Below are 17,107 nucleotides of genomic sequence, written 5' to 3'. Positions count from 1 at the left end.
TCGCAAATGAAGTTGTCGAAAAAGTATTCGTCTCCACTATCCATTTGTACCTTACGGGTGAAACGTCGAACACCTCACGGGCGTGGTTGAAGAAGCCGGCCGGCGAAGAGCCCCGCGCCTCTTCCAGACCAGGCAGTAGGCCTGTCGGCGTGGTGGCGGCCGTGGAGGAGAACGTCGATTGAGGAAGCCGGGATTGGAGCGTTGCCAACGGCACCAGAGGTGAGGGGGGTGGCATGGTCGTGGGGGGTGGGGGTGGGGGTGCTACGACGGCGGTGAAACTAGGCTTGACTTGGCGGCAAGGGTACCTGTCGAGAGCGGCGTGTTGTCGGGGGAGGTTTTTGGGTGCGGGCGGCGGCCTGGGCAACTGGGCGACAAGAGTGAAGGCAGGGTGCCCGGGTGTCTTAGTTTTGGACGGGAGAGGAGGGTAATTGCCAATGTGCCACCGAATGACAGGCTAGGGGGAGGACAAGGGCGGGCGTCGCGTGCGTCCACGTCATGTCCGTGCTGATGCAAACCCGACTCAAATCTTGTCCTGAAATGAGCCGCGAGCAGACAAAAAGCGGACACTCGCCCGTTTGCGTCGGCACATTGGGCCGCAGTTTGTGTTCATTTCGACCCAAACCGACGTGCATGGATAGAACGCGTCAGCGCATTGGAGTTGGTCTTAGACACCACCCTCATTGCAAGAAATGTGCACGCAGTGGCAAAGAAAAGGTGCCAGACCAGGGGCACCCCACGCTCATAGGGGTGGGGAACGACCCAACATGGTTGGACGGTGGAGTGGCAGGCAGAAGGGGGCGTCAAGAGTACTCCAACATCCTTTACAAGAGTAATTCGGTGATGGTCGATGTATCAACATGTAATATCCACAAATTTCCTGCGGCTCGAAGCAGCCGCAAAAACAATATATGTGTACAAATTAAATATGTACCCCGTGAGCTAGCAGAAAGTACCCAACGAATCTTGCATCGTTCATAGGGGTGAAGGTATACGTGTATGTACTATGTTCTGCTCGGTGACTCATACATCTCAAACTTACCTATAATTTTTGATTGATTCATGCTATTATAATACCATCCATATCAATTTATATTATTATTCTGAACTAAACTATAAATTCAATGCCTAGAGCCAGTTACTGTTTTCTGCATGTTTTTGATTTGACAGAAAATAATTCGGCATGCGTTAAGCCTGTCGATTCGCAAAACAATAAATAGAAGTTAAACCTTCGCCATGTGGGCCAACTTATAAGGCGAGCCCACATCCTGGGAAGGTGGTAAAGTTGTTCCAACCGAAGATACCAATGTTGTCCTCATCAAATTGGAAAATATGAATTTTCTAGTTTGACCCCTTTGAACTCGTAAAAAAATCGGTTTGATTTCATCTTGTTTTGTATTATTTGGCTTCATTTCCTTCTAAGGCCCGTAAGCTACATATCTACCCATCGAAACATTGCTCAATCGGCCCAAAATAAATTCCCCGAAAGCCCAATCAACCCTGCAACAAAACACCCCACCTTTCCTCCTTTCTTTCGCCGCCGCTAGAGTTTCCTCTTCTAGTTAGGGTTTCCTCGATCCCCAATTTCCCCACCCCAGCCCTAGCTCCGATCCACCCGATGGCGGCCGCAGAGGGCAAGAAGAAGATCATCAAGCTCAAGAGTTCAGACGGTAAGGAGTTTGAGGTGGAGCAGGCGGTGGCCATGGAGTCGCAAATGATCCAGCACATGATCGAGGACGACTATACTGACAACGGCTTGTTGCTCCGCAATGTCAACTCAAAGATCCTCTCCAAGGTCATTGAGTACTGCAACAAACAGGTCCAAGCAAAGGCCGTTGAGACATCTGATTTTGGTGGAGGAGCTAGGCCGTTAGGTGCTACATCGGCTGTGCCTGCGGCGCCTGCAGAGGACCTCAAAAACTGGGACGCCAATTTCGTCAAGGTCGACACGGCCACCATATTTGACCTCGCACTGGTGTGATTACTTTCCATCCTTTGATTTGTTCCTTGACATTCTCTAGATCTATCTTTTTACTATCCCCCATTGATGGAATCAAGATTGTTTTTGTTTAGTGTGGCTTGTTACTTGTGTCTGATTGAGATTTGGATAGATTGGAATATTTCCTCGTACCTTCATCAAGGTAGATTTCACTCGATTGTATTAGGTTAGGTTACACAATGGATTAGGTTTAGGTCACAAAGAGTTGTTATTGGCGATGTAGAAAGCGGCCGACCATACATACTAACCCTAATAGCTAGGTTCGGGCATTATCTAGGGAGCTATATTAATTTACAGTTCCATGTTCATCTGGTCTAATATGCTTCACTATATATGAATAACCTAGAAACATTTTAAATTATTAGATTCACTATCATTTTGTTTGTAAATTACATATACGGATGATGATTGAGTGGTTTCTCTTTCAATAACTTGCGGAAACATCAGACCACACAGAGCAATATATGGTCTGATGTTTCTATATTTGTCACTGTTGTTTCTAGATTTGAACCATGCATGAATGTCCATATCTAGTGTGAAATTATGATCTTGTATGCTAGATACCACTATTGATCTTTTAGATACCACTATTGATCCATGTCATCTACGAATGCCTTCTTCTATCTAGCATTGGTTGAGTATTGATTGTGGTTCTATTAACATTACATCCTTGTAGCTAAATCACGAGATGATACATTGTGCCTGTCCATGTTAGAAGTGATGATGCTTTCCATCATTTGAAATGAAACCACGCATGACTTCCCATGGCCACTATAAAATCCTGATCTTGTTTGCAAGAGTTTAGCACTATTTACTTTTAGTTTCTTTTCTTATAGTTATCTTATTTTATCACAGATAAGATTTGTATCTCACATGTGGCATCTTCACTTGCAATACATATTCCAGTTTCATATATTACTGACCCCTAAACACATTTTTTGTGTTGTGGTTTGATTTTACTATGATAGATAACTATGTTTCTAACTTTGTTGTTATCGCCGCCTTTATCAGCTGAGCAAATCTTTTAAATGCCACTATATTGATCCATATTGGCTATGAATGTGTTCATCTGTGTATCATTGCTTGACTGATGATTGTGGTGTACTAGCCATACATATTGATATCCAAATTATTGGATGATGAATGCAATTGCCAATGCATTTTGAGAAGTGGTGCTTGTCATCTGAACCCATGTAGCTTATGCACTTACAAAATTATCATTTATCATGTAGGAATGTATGTAGCTGTGTCTGATCTCACTCTATTTTGTGACAGTTATGTTAACTTTTCTTGACTATTGATCCATTTATGTTAACCCATGTTATGGTCTTTGAATGAATATCTTTTGATTATTGCACACCTTGTTTTGTGTTTTAGTTTGTCGCAAAAACCTCTATGTAGGTGGTATATGTAATTATCCATGTTTTTGTAAACCAATGCTTCACTCTGACACACCATTATTCCTTTTGCTCTTTTGCCCCCTCTCAGGCTGCGAACCACCTCAACATCAGGGGGCTCCTAGACCTGACTTGCCAGACCGTCACCAACATGATCACGGGAAAGACGCCAGAGGAGATCCGCAAGATCTTCAACATCAATGAGAAATTAAGACCCGAGGAGGAGGAGAAGATCTGCAGGGAAAACCAGTGGGCCTTTGAGTAGAGGAACATCTAGGCCGCGCTGAAGTAATGAACACTTAGTATTACCCATGTCTACATTTCAGTGTGCTTTTTTATGTCATAATGGTTGTAATGAACCAAGAGTCTATAAGGTGGTGTTGGTGAACTTATTCAGTGGTTATGTTTGCAAAAAAAATATGGTGGTCATTAATTATCATTTGTCAAATGAATCGTTATTGTCAAGTTGATGTTTTGCTTGCTTATCATTATTTTTTCACTGATTTCCACCATGTGATTTGGGCTTCTTCGTTGGTTATTCATGTGTGTTTTGTTCATCGATCAAGATGCATGGATGCTCTTGTTACTTAAGACACGGTCCTTGTTCTTCCCCTTTCTCTTTACAATCCTAATAAAATAAAAATAAAAGTTGTTGCTTAAATTATTTGAGGGATCAAACTAATTTCAGAAGACCTGAAATTTTTATGGTAACCACTTATGACCATGGCAAGGCCACACTAAAACATATAGGGTTTTAGGATTATATTTACAATTTTTTACAAAAAATCCATTTAAATGAATAAACGAGTGATGTTATTCTCTACTGACTGCAGAACCACGCCGCACCAGAATCAGTTAACCCTCGTACACCTCTCCGTCTGTGACTCCACTGCCGTGTCTTCCCAATACCAACTCGTTGCCGTCCCGGGCCTCGCCGTCGTCCACCACCTTGGTGCGCTCGGCACGGCGTGGTCAACGTGGTCAACAAACAAGAGTCATCGGAAGAGGATTATACGTGGAGAGGCTGACAGTGGGGACGCACCAGGTCCATGGACGCACACTGCAACCGCCTCCTTGTTACGCGGAAATAAAAATTATTCCTCCCCATGAAAGCTGGGACCCACCACGTATATCTTCGCAAGGAAGGAAGTGCCTCCTTATGCCTGCTCCTGACAGCTGGGACCCACCAACAACATCTTTGCTCCCAACGAAGTGACTCCTTATTATGGGCAAAAAATATATGATTCCGTCTCAGACCACTGGGACGCACCAGCTATATATTCCGCCTCCTTGCCCCCCGACAGCTGGAACCCACCTGGTCGAAGCATATGTAGCGTTGTCTATGTACATACCGGTCGATCGGTCTGTTTGCCACGATGAACCATGTCCGAGTAAGGAGCGGTAGCAGTTGAGGCAGTCCAGTCAAAACAGCGTACACGTACGTACAGCCAGATGCCAAAAAATACATCCACGTACGTACATACGGGTGGGGTCTCGAACACGTACTCGCGCATACGTACGGCGAGGGCTCGTGTACATGGAGAGTGAAAGGATCGATATGGTTGACTAGAGTGGGGGGGGGGGGGTGAATAGGCAACTAACATTTTTTAAGCTTTTCTTTAACAAATTAAACCTTGCGATAAAATAGGTTGTCTAGATATGCAACTAAGTGGACAACCTATATGATGCAAAGACAACCAGCACACAAGCAAACAATAGATACAACACAAGTAAGCTTGCAAAAGTAAAGGCACGAAATAACCAAGAGTGGAGCCGGTGGAGACAAGGATGTGTTACCGAAGTTCCTTCCTTTTAAGGGGAAGTACGTCTCCGTTAGAGCGGTGTGGAGGCACAATGCTCCCCAAGAAGCCACTAGGGACACCGTAATCTCCTCACGCCCTCACACAATGCGAGATGCCGTGATTCCACTATTGGTGCCCTTGAAGGCGGCGACTGAACCTTTACAAACAAGGTTGGGGCAATCTCCACAACACTTGGAGGCTCCCAACAACACCAAGAAGCTTCACCACAATGGAGTATGGCTTCGAGGTGACCTCAACCGTCTAGGGTGCTCAAACACCCAAGAGTAACAAGATCCGCTAGGGATTAGTGGGGGGAATCGAATATCTCTTGGTGGAAGTGTAGATCGGGGCCTTGTCAACCTATCCCGAGCAAATCAACAAGTTTGATTGGCTAGGGAGAGAGATCGGCCAAAAATGGAGCTTGGAGCAACAATGGAGTTTAGGGTTAGAAGAGGTGAGTCTTCTTGGAGAAGAAGACCCCCTTTTATAGTGGGGGACAATTCCAACCGTTGCCCACCACTCAGCCCGCGGCCCATGGAACTAGCGCTCCACAGGCGCGGTACTACCGCACTAGCGTGCGGTACTACCGCGGTGGACCGCGGTACTACCGCGAGCAAGGCAGAGACCTGACCAGGCAAAAAGGAGCACCGACAGGGCGCGGTAGATCCGCAGGAGCGGTACTACCGCAGCCCCATGCGGTACTTCCACAAGGCAGACACGGGCCAGGCCTGGTAGGCACAGATGTAAAAAATTACATCCGTGACTACCTCCGCTGAGAAAAATGTCGTGCAAAAATCCGACACGGAATTACCGCGACCGAGGGTGCGGTACTACCATGAAGGATGCGGATGTAAAAAATTACATCTGCCCCTACCTCCGCTCCTGCTCCGGAACCTGGCCTGGTGCCACAGTACTACCGCGCCACAGCACGGTACTACCGCGGGGAGCGCGGATGTAAAAAATTACATCCGCGTCTACCACCACTTGAGAGCGGTGCTAGACCAGAGCTCGCGGTACTACCGCTCGGAAGAGCGGTACTACCGTGGGAGCCTACGGTACTACCGTGCCGGAGCCCGGTACTACCGCTTGCTCCTGCGGTAGTATCGCTCACAAGAGCAGTACTACCGCTAGCCTGAGAAGAGCAAGACTGAGGCCTTCATTTCGCAGAGACACGATGAGACGGAGGAACACTCCGAGGAGCTCAAGGAAAGGCGGTGCAAAAGGGAATGTGTACGTGAGATTCCACCCAAACCTTTCCAAAGCGGACCCCCTCTTAATAGTACGGCTTTCCTACGACTCAACTTCACCGAACCAAACCGTAGAAAAAGGCCGTCTTCTATAATCTCCGAGGGGCATCAAATCGTCTTGTGTTTAGTCGTGATATATCTGAAATGCTCAATACACACGATTAGTCCTCAAAGGCATTGTCATCAATCACCAAAACTACATAGGGACAAGAATGCCCTTACAGAGAGGCAATGGATGGCAGCAACGCCGTCATGTTCATTAGAAGCCAACCGGCTGGGCCGAAACGGAGAAACTGTGTCGTGTTCATCGGGAGGAAACATAATGCGTCGTGTTTATTGGGAGGCAATGGAATATGTCGTGTTCATTAGGAGCCAACCGGCTTAGATGAAATAGCCGAAACGAGGTCTGGCGTACCACAGAACGGAGGAAATGGGCCTTCTGTTCGACCACATATGGTCGAAATGGCTCCTGTTCATCGAGAAGGGTCTGGCCTACCGCAAAACGGAGGAAACAGACTTGTATTCGAGTGCCAACGGTCGAAACGGGGCCCTGTTGATAGGGAGGGGTGTGGCGTACCGCAAAACGGAGGAAACGGACTTGTGTTGGAGCGCTGACGGTCGAAACGAGGTCCTGTTCATCCACCATCTACTGCTGTGCCCCAGCCTCCACGAGCTACTGTTCATCCACCGTCGACCTCCTCCAGCCTCCACCAGCTACTGTTCATCCACCGGCTACTATTCGTAGAGGCTCCAGAGGGTCCTGTTCATCCACCCCCAACCGGCTAGGGTGCGATGGCCTCCTTGGGCTCCTGTTCATCCCGCGGCAACGACCTACTACCATGGGGTCCTGTTCATCAAACCCCCACCGGGAACTGTTCATCCACAACCAACCAACCGGCTCGACTCACCACGTCTTGACTCGTTCTACGTACCATGTGCACGGTAGCAACGGTCACTGTTCATCGAGAGTCAACCCAGCACTGGCTGGCTACGTCTCGCACGGGGGCTCGATCGGCTTCAGTAAGCAGCAGATGCGACCAATCGCTCGGGTTCAGTTAGCAGCAACAACGAAGGAATTGCTCGGGTTTAGTCAGCAGTGAATGAATCACTGGAGTTCAATTAATAGCCAAGGGATCAATCGCTCGGCTTCAGTAACGTAGCTAGCAGTGCGATTGCTCGGTTTAGTTAGAGCCCAACGCCTCGCACACACTCATGTACACGAGAGAAACACACAAACCACAATGCATTGCCCAGCCCCGACCTCCCACCGTAACCTGGAACTCCCTGATATTTTCCTCGCCCTCGCTTCTACCATGATTTTTCCCGTCATGGACGGCCCAAAGAATGTCATGCAGCCGCGTCTCCGGCCTGCCCAGGACGGAAAACCCATTTTCATGGACCTATCATCCCATTTTCATCCTGTGAAATCTATGATCCTATTCTCTATATATGCAGCATGGTCTATTATGTAGCAATAGCACGGTCTATTATGCTCTGTTACCGGCAGTAATGTCAGTTGTTCTCTAGTATTTGTCATCATAGTGCTCTCCTTCCCGTTGTTCCATATTTTGCAGCTGCATCTTTGATGTGTATACGTTGTTGATGTGTTGTCTTGGTATAAGTAAACCTGACTACTTCTGTCCTTTGTCGTCAAATGAAGTCATGATATGTTGTTAGCAACCTAGGACAGGAGGTATTTGTTCAAGTTTGCAGTTCCTAGATCCATTGCTGATGAATATGGAGTCATTAATATTTATCCTATTTTTCCAAGAAATGCTTCACTTGTAAGTTATAACACCAGTCACGGACAACACACTTAACAATTTTCGCGTGTCCCCTATTACATTTGACAGGGTCGATTCGAAATCCTGTGCCTCTCTGGATCATACCTGGTTATAGATGACGGTGTTTCACGCACACGGAATGGAGGTCTATGCATAGAGCTGTGTGGCGCTGATCACAGGGTGATTGGAGGAAGCGTTGGTGGAGTCCTGACAGCAGCCGGGACAGTTCAGGTGATCACTCGCTTCTTTTTTTTCACTGAAACATCAGCATTTCATTAATTCATCCTTGGTCTGTTGTGTTCCAGAAATGAATGATGAGGTGATTGTGCGTCTTGGTGCAGGTGATTGTGGGGAGCTTCATGTACGCGGGGTCGAAGAAGAGCAGGAAGGGCAAGGCCGGGGAGGAGTCTGCTGTGGCGGAGGAAGAACAGACCGGCGATGCCAACGGGGGCAGGGGCAGGGGTGGAGACGGAGTTGGAGTCGAGGCGGAGGAAGAGGGCCTTCGCCGCTGATGCCGATGCCCCACGGAGAGGAGGAGCTGCCGTTGGACGCGATGATGAGCAGGTGGACGGGCATGATGCGGCAGATGGAGTCGCGGTCCTGCGGCATCGACATCAACTCGATCCGGGAGTGAAGGATGTAGACTGTTTAATTAGTTTGGTACGGCGGAAGTTGAGCCTAGGCTAGCTTAGCTAGTGGATGATGGATGATTCTAGGGTTTGGTTGGGTTGGTTGTGTTCCTCTCCTGCGTGGGTTTAAAAAGAAGTCTAGTTAGTATAATGAATGTCGTCGTCGAGTATGATCAGTTTAACCGATGATGTTGGCGCCGGTCGGTCGGGCGGATCTATGATGGAAATAGTGGATTCGGTTGTTGGTGGATGGTCTGGTCTGGTATGGTATGGTATGGTATCATGTAGTTATAGGCAGCAGCAATGAGCAACTTGTTTGTAGCTAGTCTCTTTCTTCGTTGCAGACAGACAGACAAACTTTGACAGTTTTGTTTTCTTTTCTCTTCTTGTGTTTGTATCCCCTTTGCTTCTTTCTTTTCCTTCTTACTAGCAAACATGCTTGTGCGTTGCAACGGGAAAATGCATGGCGTGAAATTAGGTTCAGATACATAAATATTCTAGTGGTGCGATATCAATCATGTCCTACATGTACCTTCATGATCCTAGCTAGCTACTCCATCTGTTCCGATTTACTCATCGTGGTTTTAGTTCAAATTTGAACTAAAACCACGACGAGAAAGTAAATCGGAATGGAAGGAGTAGATAGCATTGGCACCTTTTTTTACCGTTAAATAATTTTTTCTTTATCCGAAAAAAATATTCTTTTTCTTTCTCCACCCATTATCTCAACCTCAATTCAAACCCGCCATCGAATAAATGGAAGCAATAGTCTTCGGTCACCTTACCTGGCACCTGGTGTCTTTGCCTATTAGTTCTGAATATGCAAGAAAGATTTTCCATACTACAAGAATTTGTCATCAAGCTTGATGCATAAAGAATTTGTCACCTAGAGTTAACAAATTCTTTTAGTCTCTGACGCCATGAACCAGAGGAGAGAGCCTTGTGCATGCTGGTGTCGGAAGCAATGAGCGTCTTGCAGAACATGCGGGGTGCTTTCACGTCATCGCTGTCCTCTTTGTTGGGGCGGGGTGCTTCAATAGTGTCAGTCCCAAATTTCCTCGTTGTTCCCTTCTAGTCCTACACTCCTACTTCAAGCATCCACCTTATTGTAACCATTAGTAGCACATACTCCCCTTGTTCCGATTTACTCGTCGTGGTTCTAGTTCAAATTTGAACTAAAACGACGACGAGTAAATCGGAACGGAGGGAGTACTTTTGATGATTCAACTGACATTAACCGCATCTGCCTTCCTGTAACCATTACCAGCGCATATCTTTGATGATTCAACTGACATTAACCATGTCAAATTCATATTAGTGCGCCAATCCCTCCCTCCCCGCCCCAATCACCAGTGACCCTTTTGTGTTTGGGCAAATCACTGCCTCTTCTCTCCTATCGGGTTTGGGATTGTTTTCACAAGAGTAATGCACTGAGGATAAATACCATCAGGTAGGTAGTATCCTTTGTTATAGTGGTGACCATTGATCTTAATATTGAACTCTGGGCAGTTGCCTTCTGCAAGCCTTTCAAACACCAGAGAACGCTGAAGCACGTTGATGTCATTGTGAGAGACGGCCGTGCCAAAAAAAGAGTACCAAATTCAAAGATCTTGTGAAGCACGGCCTCAAGTATGACATTGCAAACTTTCACATGACCTCTAGACTGCCCCTGCCAAGCAGATGTGCAGTTCTTCCACTTGCAGTGCTTACAATCTGTGTGCGACCAAGCATCCTCGGAAAGCCCCTATCTGCATTGATCGCCAACAACCTGGTGCAACAGTTGGCTCTCTCAAGTACTCCTGTCCAAACATCACTAGCACAATCTTGCAGAACCTGTACATGGATTCTAGGCACGTGGCCTCACTCATGCGGACATACCCATCAATCAGATCACATGGTATTTTGTATGCAAGCACCGAATAGCTGCAGTGCATTTCTGCTAAGAGGAGAAGCCAACCTCTCCCAGGGGCGTCCTCCTTGCATATGAAATAATCATCATGCCACAACCCTTCGCGAATACGAGAACACATGTCTAGCCATCTAGAAGCGGCGCCAAAATAGCTTGTGTTTGAAGAGTGGGGAAGAGGACTTGAAGTAGTCTTCCGCTCTCTCTATTGTGATTCAACGCCGGAGCATGGCCCGAGATTGAGCCCCTAAATGTGGTCATTGGCGACCAAAGTAGCAACCACAAACTCCTCATCGTCCAACGATGAATCATACGAATCGCAAATGAAGTTGTCGAAAAAGTATTCGTCTCCACTATCCATTTGTACTTTACGGGAGAAACGTCGAACACCTCACGGGCGTGGTTGAAGAAGCCGGCCGACGAAGAGCCCCGCGCCTCTTCCAGACCAGGCAGCAGGCCTGTCGGCGTGGTGGCGGCCGTGGAGGAGAACGTCGATTGAGGAAGCCGGGATTGGAGCGTTGACAACGGTGCCAGAGGTGAGGGTGGTGGCATGGTCGTGGGGGTAGGAGTGGGGGTGCTACGTCGGCGGTGAAACTAGGCTTGACTTGCTGGCAAGGGTACCTGTCAAGACCGCGTGTTGTCGGGGGAGGTTTTTGGGTGCGGGCGGCGGCCTGGGCAACTGGGCGACAACGGTGAAGGCAGGGTGCCAGGGTGTCTTAGTTTTGGACGGGAGAGGAGGGTAATTGCCAATGTGCCACCGAATGATAGGCTAGGGGGAGGACAAGGGCGGGCGTCGCGTGCGTCCACGTCATGTCCGTGCTGATGCAAACCCGACTCAAATCTTGTCCTGAAATGAGTCACGAGCAGACAAAAAGCGGACACTCGCCCGTTTGCGTCGGCACATTGGGCCGCAGTTTGTGTTCATTTCGACCCAAACCGACGTGCACAGACAGAACGCGTCGGCACATTGGAGTTGGTCTTAGACACCACCCTCATTGCAAGAAATGTGCACGCAGTGGCAAAGAAAAGGTGCCAGACCAGGGGCACCCCACGCTCATAGGGGTGGGGAACGACCCAACATGGTTGGACGGTGGAGTGGCAGGCAGAAGGGGGCATCAAGAGTACTCCAACATCCTTTATAAGAGTAATTCGGTGATGGTCGATGTATCAACTTGTAATATCCACATATTTCCTCCGGCTCGAAGCAGCCGCAAAAACAATATATGTGTAGAAATTAAATATGTACCCCGTGAGCTAGCAGAAAGTACCCAACGAATCTTGCATCGTTCATAGGGGTGAAGGTATACGCGTATGTACTATGTTCTGCTCGGTGACTCATACATCTCAAACTTACCTATAATTTTTGATTGATTCATGCTATTATAATACCATCTATATCAATTTATATTATTTTTCTTAACTAAACTATAAATTCAACGCCTAGAGCCAGTTACTGTTTTCTGCATGTTTTTTATTTGACAGAAAATCATTCGGCATGCGTTAAGCCAGTCGATTCGCAAAACAATAAATAGAAGTTAAACATTCGCCATGTGGGCCAACTTATAAGGCGAGCCCACATCCTGGGAAGGTGGTAAAGTTGTTCCAACCGAAGATACCAATGTGTCCTCATCAAATTGGAAATTATGAATTTTCTAGTTTGACCCCTTTGAACTCGTAAAAAAATCGGTTTGACTTCATCTTGTTTTGTATTATTTGGCTTCGTTTCTTTCTAAGGCCCGTAAGCTACATATCTACCCATTCAAACGTTGCTCAATCGGCCCAAAATAAATTCCCCAAAAGCCCAATCAACCCTGCAACAAAACACCCCATCTTTCCTCCTTTCTTCCGCCGCCGCTAGAGTTTCCTCTTCTAGTTAGGGTTTCCTCGATCCCCAATTTCCCCACCCCAACCCTAGCTCCGATCCACCCGATGGCAGCCGCAGAGGGCAAGAAGAAGATCATCAAGCTCAAGAGTTCAGACGGTAAGGAGTTTGAGGTGGAGCAGGCGGTGGCCATGGAGTCGCAAATGATCCGGCACATGATCGAGGATGACTATACTGACAACGGCTTGTTGCTCCACAATGTCAACTCAAAGATCCTCTCCAAGGTCATGGAGTACTGCAACAAACACGTCCAAGCAAAGGCCACCGACACATCAGATTTTGGTGGAGGAGCTAGGCCGTTAGGTGCTACATCGGCTGTGCCTGCGGCGCCCGCAGAGGACCTCAAAAACTGGGACGCCAATTTTGTCAAGGTCGACACGGCCACCATATTCGACCTCGCACTGGTGTGATTACTTTCCATCCTTTGATTTGTTCCTTGACATTCTCTAGATCTATCTTTTTACTATCCCCCATTGATGGAATCAAGATTGTTTTTGTTTAGTGTGGCTTGTTACTTGTGTCTGATTGAGATTTGGATAGATTGGAATATGTCCTCATACCTTCATCAAGGTAGATTTGACTCGATTGGATTAGGTTAGGTTACACAATGGATTAGGTTTAGGTCACAAAGAGTTGTTATTGGCGATGTAGAAAGCGGCCGACCATACATACTAACCCTAATAGCTAGGTTCGGGCATTATCTAGGGAGCTATATTAATTTACAGTTCCATGTTCATCTGGTCTAATATGCTTCACTATATATGAATAACCTAGAAACATTTTAAATTATTAGATTCGCTATCATTTTGTTTGTAAATTACATATATGGGATGATGATTGAGTGGTTTCTCTTTCAATAACTTGCGGAAACATCAGACCACACAGAGCAATATATGGTCTAATGTTTCTATATTTGTCACTGTTGTTTCTAGATTTGAACCATGCATGAATGTCCATATCTAGTGTGAAATTATGATCTTGTATGCTAGACTTTAGTAGATCTGCTCTGAATTTGTTTAGCTATGTTGGTTTATCATAGATAGGGTGGTATGTCGCATGTGTCATCCTTAGTTATAATACATAAATCCAATATCATACATTACTACTTTGATATTTGTAATTATGCATTGTAGATCACACACTTCTTTCTAATTTTGCTCTCTATGTCTTTATTATCTTATAGGTTTCACTACTGGTCCATATGTCAAAAATGAATGCCTTTTTCTTCTATCTAGCATCGAGTTACTATTTATTTTGCTGTATACAGAGTGATAGCTAAATCACATGATCATGCCAATGTTTCTAACTTTGTATCAAATATTTATGATCTCAACTAATCTTTTAGATACCACTATTGATCCATGTCATCTACGAATGCCTTCTTCTATCTAGCATTGGTTGAGTATTGATTGTGGTTCTATTAACATTACGTCCTTGTAGCTAAATCACGAGATGATACATTGTGCCTGTCCATGTTAGAAGTGATGATGCTTTCCATCATTTGAAGTGAAACCACGCATGACTTCCCATGGCCACTATAAAATCCTGATCTTGTTTGCAAGAGTTTAGCACTATTTACTTTTAGTTTCTTTTCTTATAGTTATCTTATTTTATCACAGATAAGATTTGTATCTCACATGTGGCATCTTCACTTGCAATACATATTCCAGTTTCATATATTACTGACCCCTAAACACATTTTTTGTGTTGTGGTTTGATTTTACTATGATAGATAACTATGTTTCTAACTTTGTTGTTATCGCCGCCTTTATCAGCTGAGCAAATCTTTTAAATGCCACTATATTGATCCATATTGGCTATGAATGTGTTCATCTGTGTATCATTGCTTGACTGATGATTGTGGTGTACTAGCCATACATATTGATATCCAAATTATTGGATGATGAATGCAATTGCCAATGCATTTTGAGAAGTGGTGCTTGTCATCTGAACCCATGTAGCTTATGCACTTACAAAATTATCATTTATCATGTAGGAATGTATGTAGCTGTGTCTGATCTCACTCTATTTTGTGACAGTTATGTTAACTTTTCTTGACTATTGATCCATTTATGTTAACCCATGTTATGGTCTTTGAATGAATATCTTTTGATTATTGCACACCTTGTTTTGTGTTTTAGTTTGTCGCAAAAACCTCTATGTAGGTGGTATATGTAATTATCCATGTTTTTGTAAACCAATGCTTCACTCTGACACACCATTATTCCTTTTGCTCTTTTGCCCCCTCTCAGGCTGCGAACCACCTCAACATCAGGGGGCTCCTAGACCTGACTTGCCAGACCGTCGCCGACGTGATCACGGGAAAGACGCCAGAGGAGATCCGCAAGATCTTCAACATCAATGAGAAATTAAGACCCGAGGAGGAGGAGAAGATCCGCAGGGAAAACCAGTGGGCCTTTGAGTAGAGGAACATCTAGGCCGCGCTGAAGTAATGAACACTTAGTATTACCCATGTCTACATTTCAGTGTGCTTGTTTATGTCATAATGGTTGTAATGAACCAAGAGTCTATAAGGTGGTGTTGGTGAACTTATTCAGTGGTTATGTTTGCAAAAAAAATGATGGTCATTAATTATCATTTGTCAAATGAATCGTTATTGTCAAGTTGATGTTTTGCTTGCTTATCATTATTTTTTCACTGATTTCCACCATGTGATTTGGGCTTCTTCGTTGGTTATTCATGTGTGTTTTGTTCATCGATCAAGATGCATGGATGCTCTTGTTACTTAAGAGACGGTCCTTGTTCTTCCCCTATCTCTTTACAATCCTAATAAAATAAAAATAAAAGTTGTTTCTTAAATTATTTGAGGGATCAAACTAATTTGAGAAGACCTGAAATTTTTATGGTAACTACTTATGACCATGGCAAGGCCACACTAAAACATATAGGGTTTTAGGATTATATTTACAATTTTTTACAAAAAAATCCATTTAAATGAATAAACGAGTGATGTTATTCTCTACTGACTGCAGAACCACGCCGCACCAGAATCAGTTAACCCTCGTACACCTCTCCGTCTGCGACTCCACTGCCGTGTCTTCCCATCACCAGCTCGTTGCCGTCCCGGGCCTCGTCGTCGTCCACCGCCTTGGTGCGCTCGGCACGGCGTGGTCAACGTGGTCAACAAACGAGAGTCATCGGAAGAGAATTATACGTGGAGAGGCTGACAGTGGGGACGCACCAGGTCCATGGACGCACACTGCAACCGCCTCCTTGTTACGCGAAAATAAAAAATATTCCTCGCCATGAAAGCTGGGACCCACCACGTACATCTTCGCAAGGAAGGAAGTGCCTCCTTATGCCTGCTCTTGACAGCTGGGACCCACCAACAACATCTTTGCTTCGAAGGAAGTGACTCCTTATTATGGGCAAAAAATATATGATTCCACCTCTGACCACTGGGACGCACCAGCTATATATTCCGCCTCCTTGCCCCCCGACAGCTGGAACCCACCTGGTCGAAGCATACGTAGCGTTGTCTGTGTACATACCGGTCGATTGGTCTGTTTGCCACGATGAACCATGTCCGAGTAAGGAGCGGTAGCAGTTGATGCAGTCCAGTCAAAACAGCGTACACGTACGTACAGCCAGATGCCAAAAAATACATCCACGTACGTACATACGGGTGGAGTCTCGAACACGTACTCGTGCATACGTACGGCGAGGGCTCGTGTACATGGAGAGTGAAAGGATCGATATGGTTGACTAGAGGGGGGGGGGTGAATAGGCAACTAACAATTTTTAACCTTTTCTTTAACAAATTAAACCTTGCGACAAAATAGGTTGTCTAGATATGCAACTAAGTGGACAACCTATATGATGTAAAGACAACTAGCACAAAAGCAAGCAATAGATACAACACAAAAAAGCTTGCAAAAGTAAAGGCACGAAATATCCAAGAGTGGAGCCGGTGGAGCCGGTGGAGACGAGGATGTGTTACCGAAGTTCCTTCCTTTTAAGGGGAAGTACGTCTCCGTTAGAGCGGTGTGGAGGCACAATGCTCCCCAAGAAGCCACTAGGGCCACCGTAATCTCCTCACGCCCTCACACAATGCGAGATGCCGTGATTCCACTATTGGTGCCCTTGAAGGCGGTGACCGAACCTTTACAAACAAGGTTGGCGCAATCTCCACAACACTTGGAGGCTCCCAACAACACCACGAAGCTTCACCAGAATGGAGTATGGCTTCGAGGTGACCTCAACCGTCTAGGGTGCTCAAACACCCAAGAGTAATAAGATCTGCTAGGGATTAGTGGGGGGGAATCGAATATCTCTTGGTGGAAGTGTAGATCGGGGCCTTGTCACCCAATCCCGAGCAAATCAACAAGTTTGATTGGCTAGGGAGAGAGATCGGCCGAAAATGGAGCTTGGAGCAACAATGGAGTTTAGGGTTAGAAGAGGTGAGTCTTCTTGGAGAAGAAGACCCCCTTTTATAGTGGGGGA

At 45.9% G+C, this 17,107-nt stretch overlaps 3 protein-coding genes across 5 annotated transcripts; all 3 read left to right on the top strand.

Moving 5' to 3' along the window:
• The first annotated feature begins 1,551 nt into the window (after positions 1-1,551).
• LOC123156037 (SKP1-like protein 1) lies at positions 1,552-3,841 on the top strand. Of its 2 annotated transcripts, none has more exons than XM_044574206.1 (2): positions 1,552-1,939; positions 3,485-3,841. In XM_044574206.1, exons 1-2 carry the CDS (start codon positions 1,616-1,618, stop codon positions 3,656-3,658), a joined length of 498 nt encoding a protein of 165 aa, XP_044430141.1. In that variant the 5' UTR covers positions 1,552-1,615; the 3' UTR covers positions 3,659-3,841. The 2 variants fall into 2 exon arrangements, with proteins under 2 accessions (XP_044430141.1, XP_044430140.1); XM_044574205.1 differs by having other exon boundaries at positions 1,552-1,972.
• A 2,189-nt stretch (positions 3,842-6,030) lies between these two features.
• Positions 6,031-9,102, top strand: LOC123158842 (AT-hook motif nuclear-localized protein 9-like). The gene is made up of 3 exons (XM_044576671.1): positions 6,031-6,045; positions 8,296-8,457; positions 8,568-9,102. The coding sequence occupies exons 1-3, from the start codon at positions 6,031-6,033 to the stop codon at positions 8,736-8,738; spliced, it is 348 nt and encodes a 115-aa protein (XP_044432606.1). The 3' UTR covers positions 8,739-9,102.
• Positions 9,103-12,589: 3,487 nt separating this feature from the next.
• Positions 12,590-15,248, top strand: LOC123155679 (SKP1-like protein 1). Of its 2 annotated transcripts, none has more exons than XM_044573834.1 (2): positions 12,590-13,014; positions 14,896-15,248. In XM_044573834.1, the coding sequence occupies exons 1-2, from the start codon at positions 12,691-12,693 to the stop codon at positions 15,067-15,069; spliced, it is 498 nt and encodes a 165-aa protein (XP_044429769.1). In that variant the 5' UTR covers positions 12,590-12,690; the 3' UTR covers positions 15,070-15,248. The 2 variants fall into 2 exon arrangements, with proteins under 2 accessions (XP_044429769.1, XP_044429768.1); XM_044573833.1 differs by having other exon boundaries at positions 12,592-13,047; positions 14,896-15,247.
• The last annotated feature ends 1,859 nt before the right edge of the window (positions 15,249-17,107 follow it).

Source organism: Triticum aestivum, chromosome 7B (assembly GCF_018294505.1).
Source record: "Triticum aestivum cultivar Chinese Spring chromosome 7B, IWGSC CS RefSeq v2.1, whole genome shotgun sequence".
Classification (NCBI taxonomy): domain Eukaryota; kingdom Viridiplantae; phylum Streptophyta; class Magnoliopsida; order Poales; family Poaceae; genus Triticum; species Triticum aestivum.
This window is presented reverse-complemented; position numbering and strand designations above follow the sequence as displayed.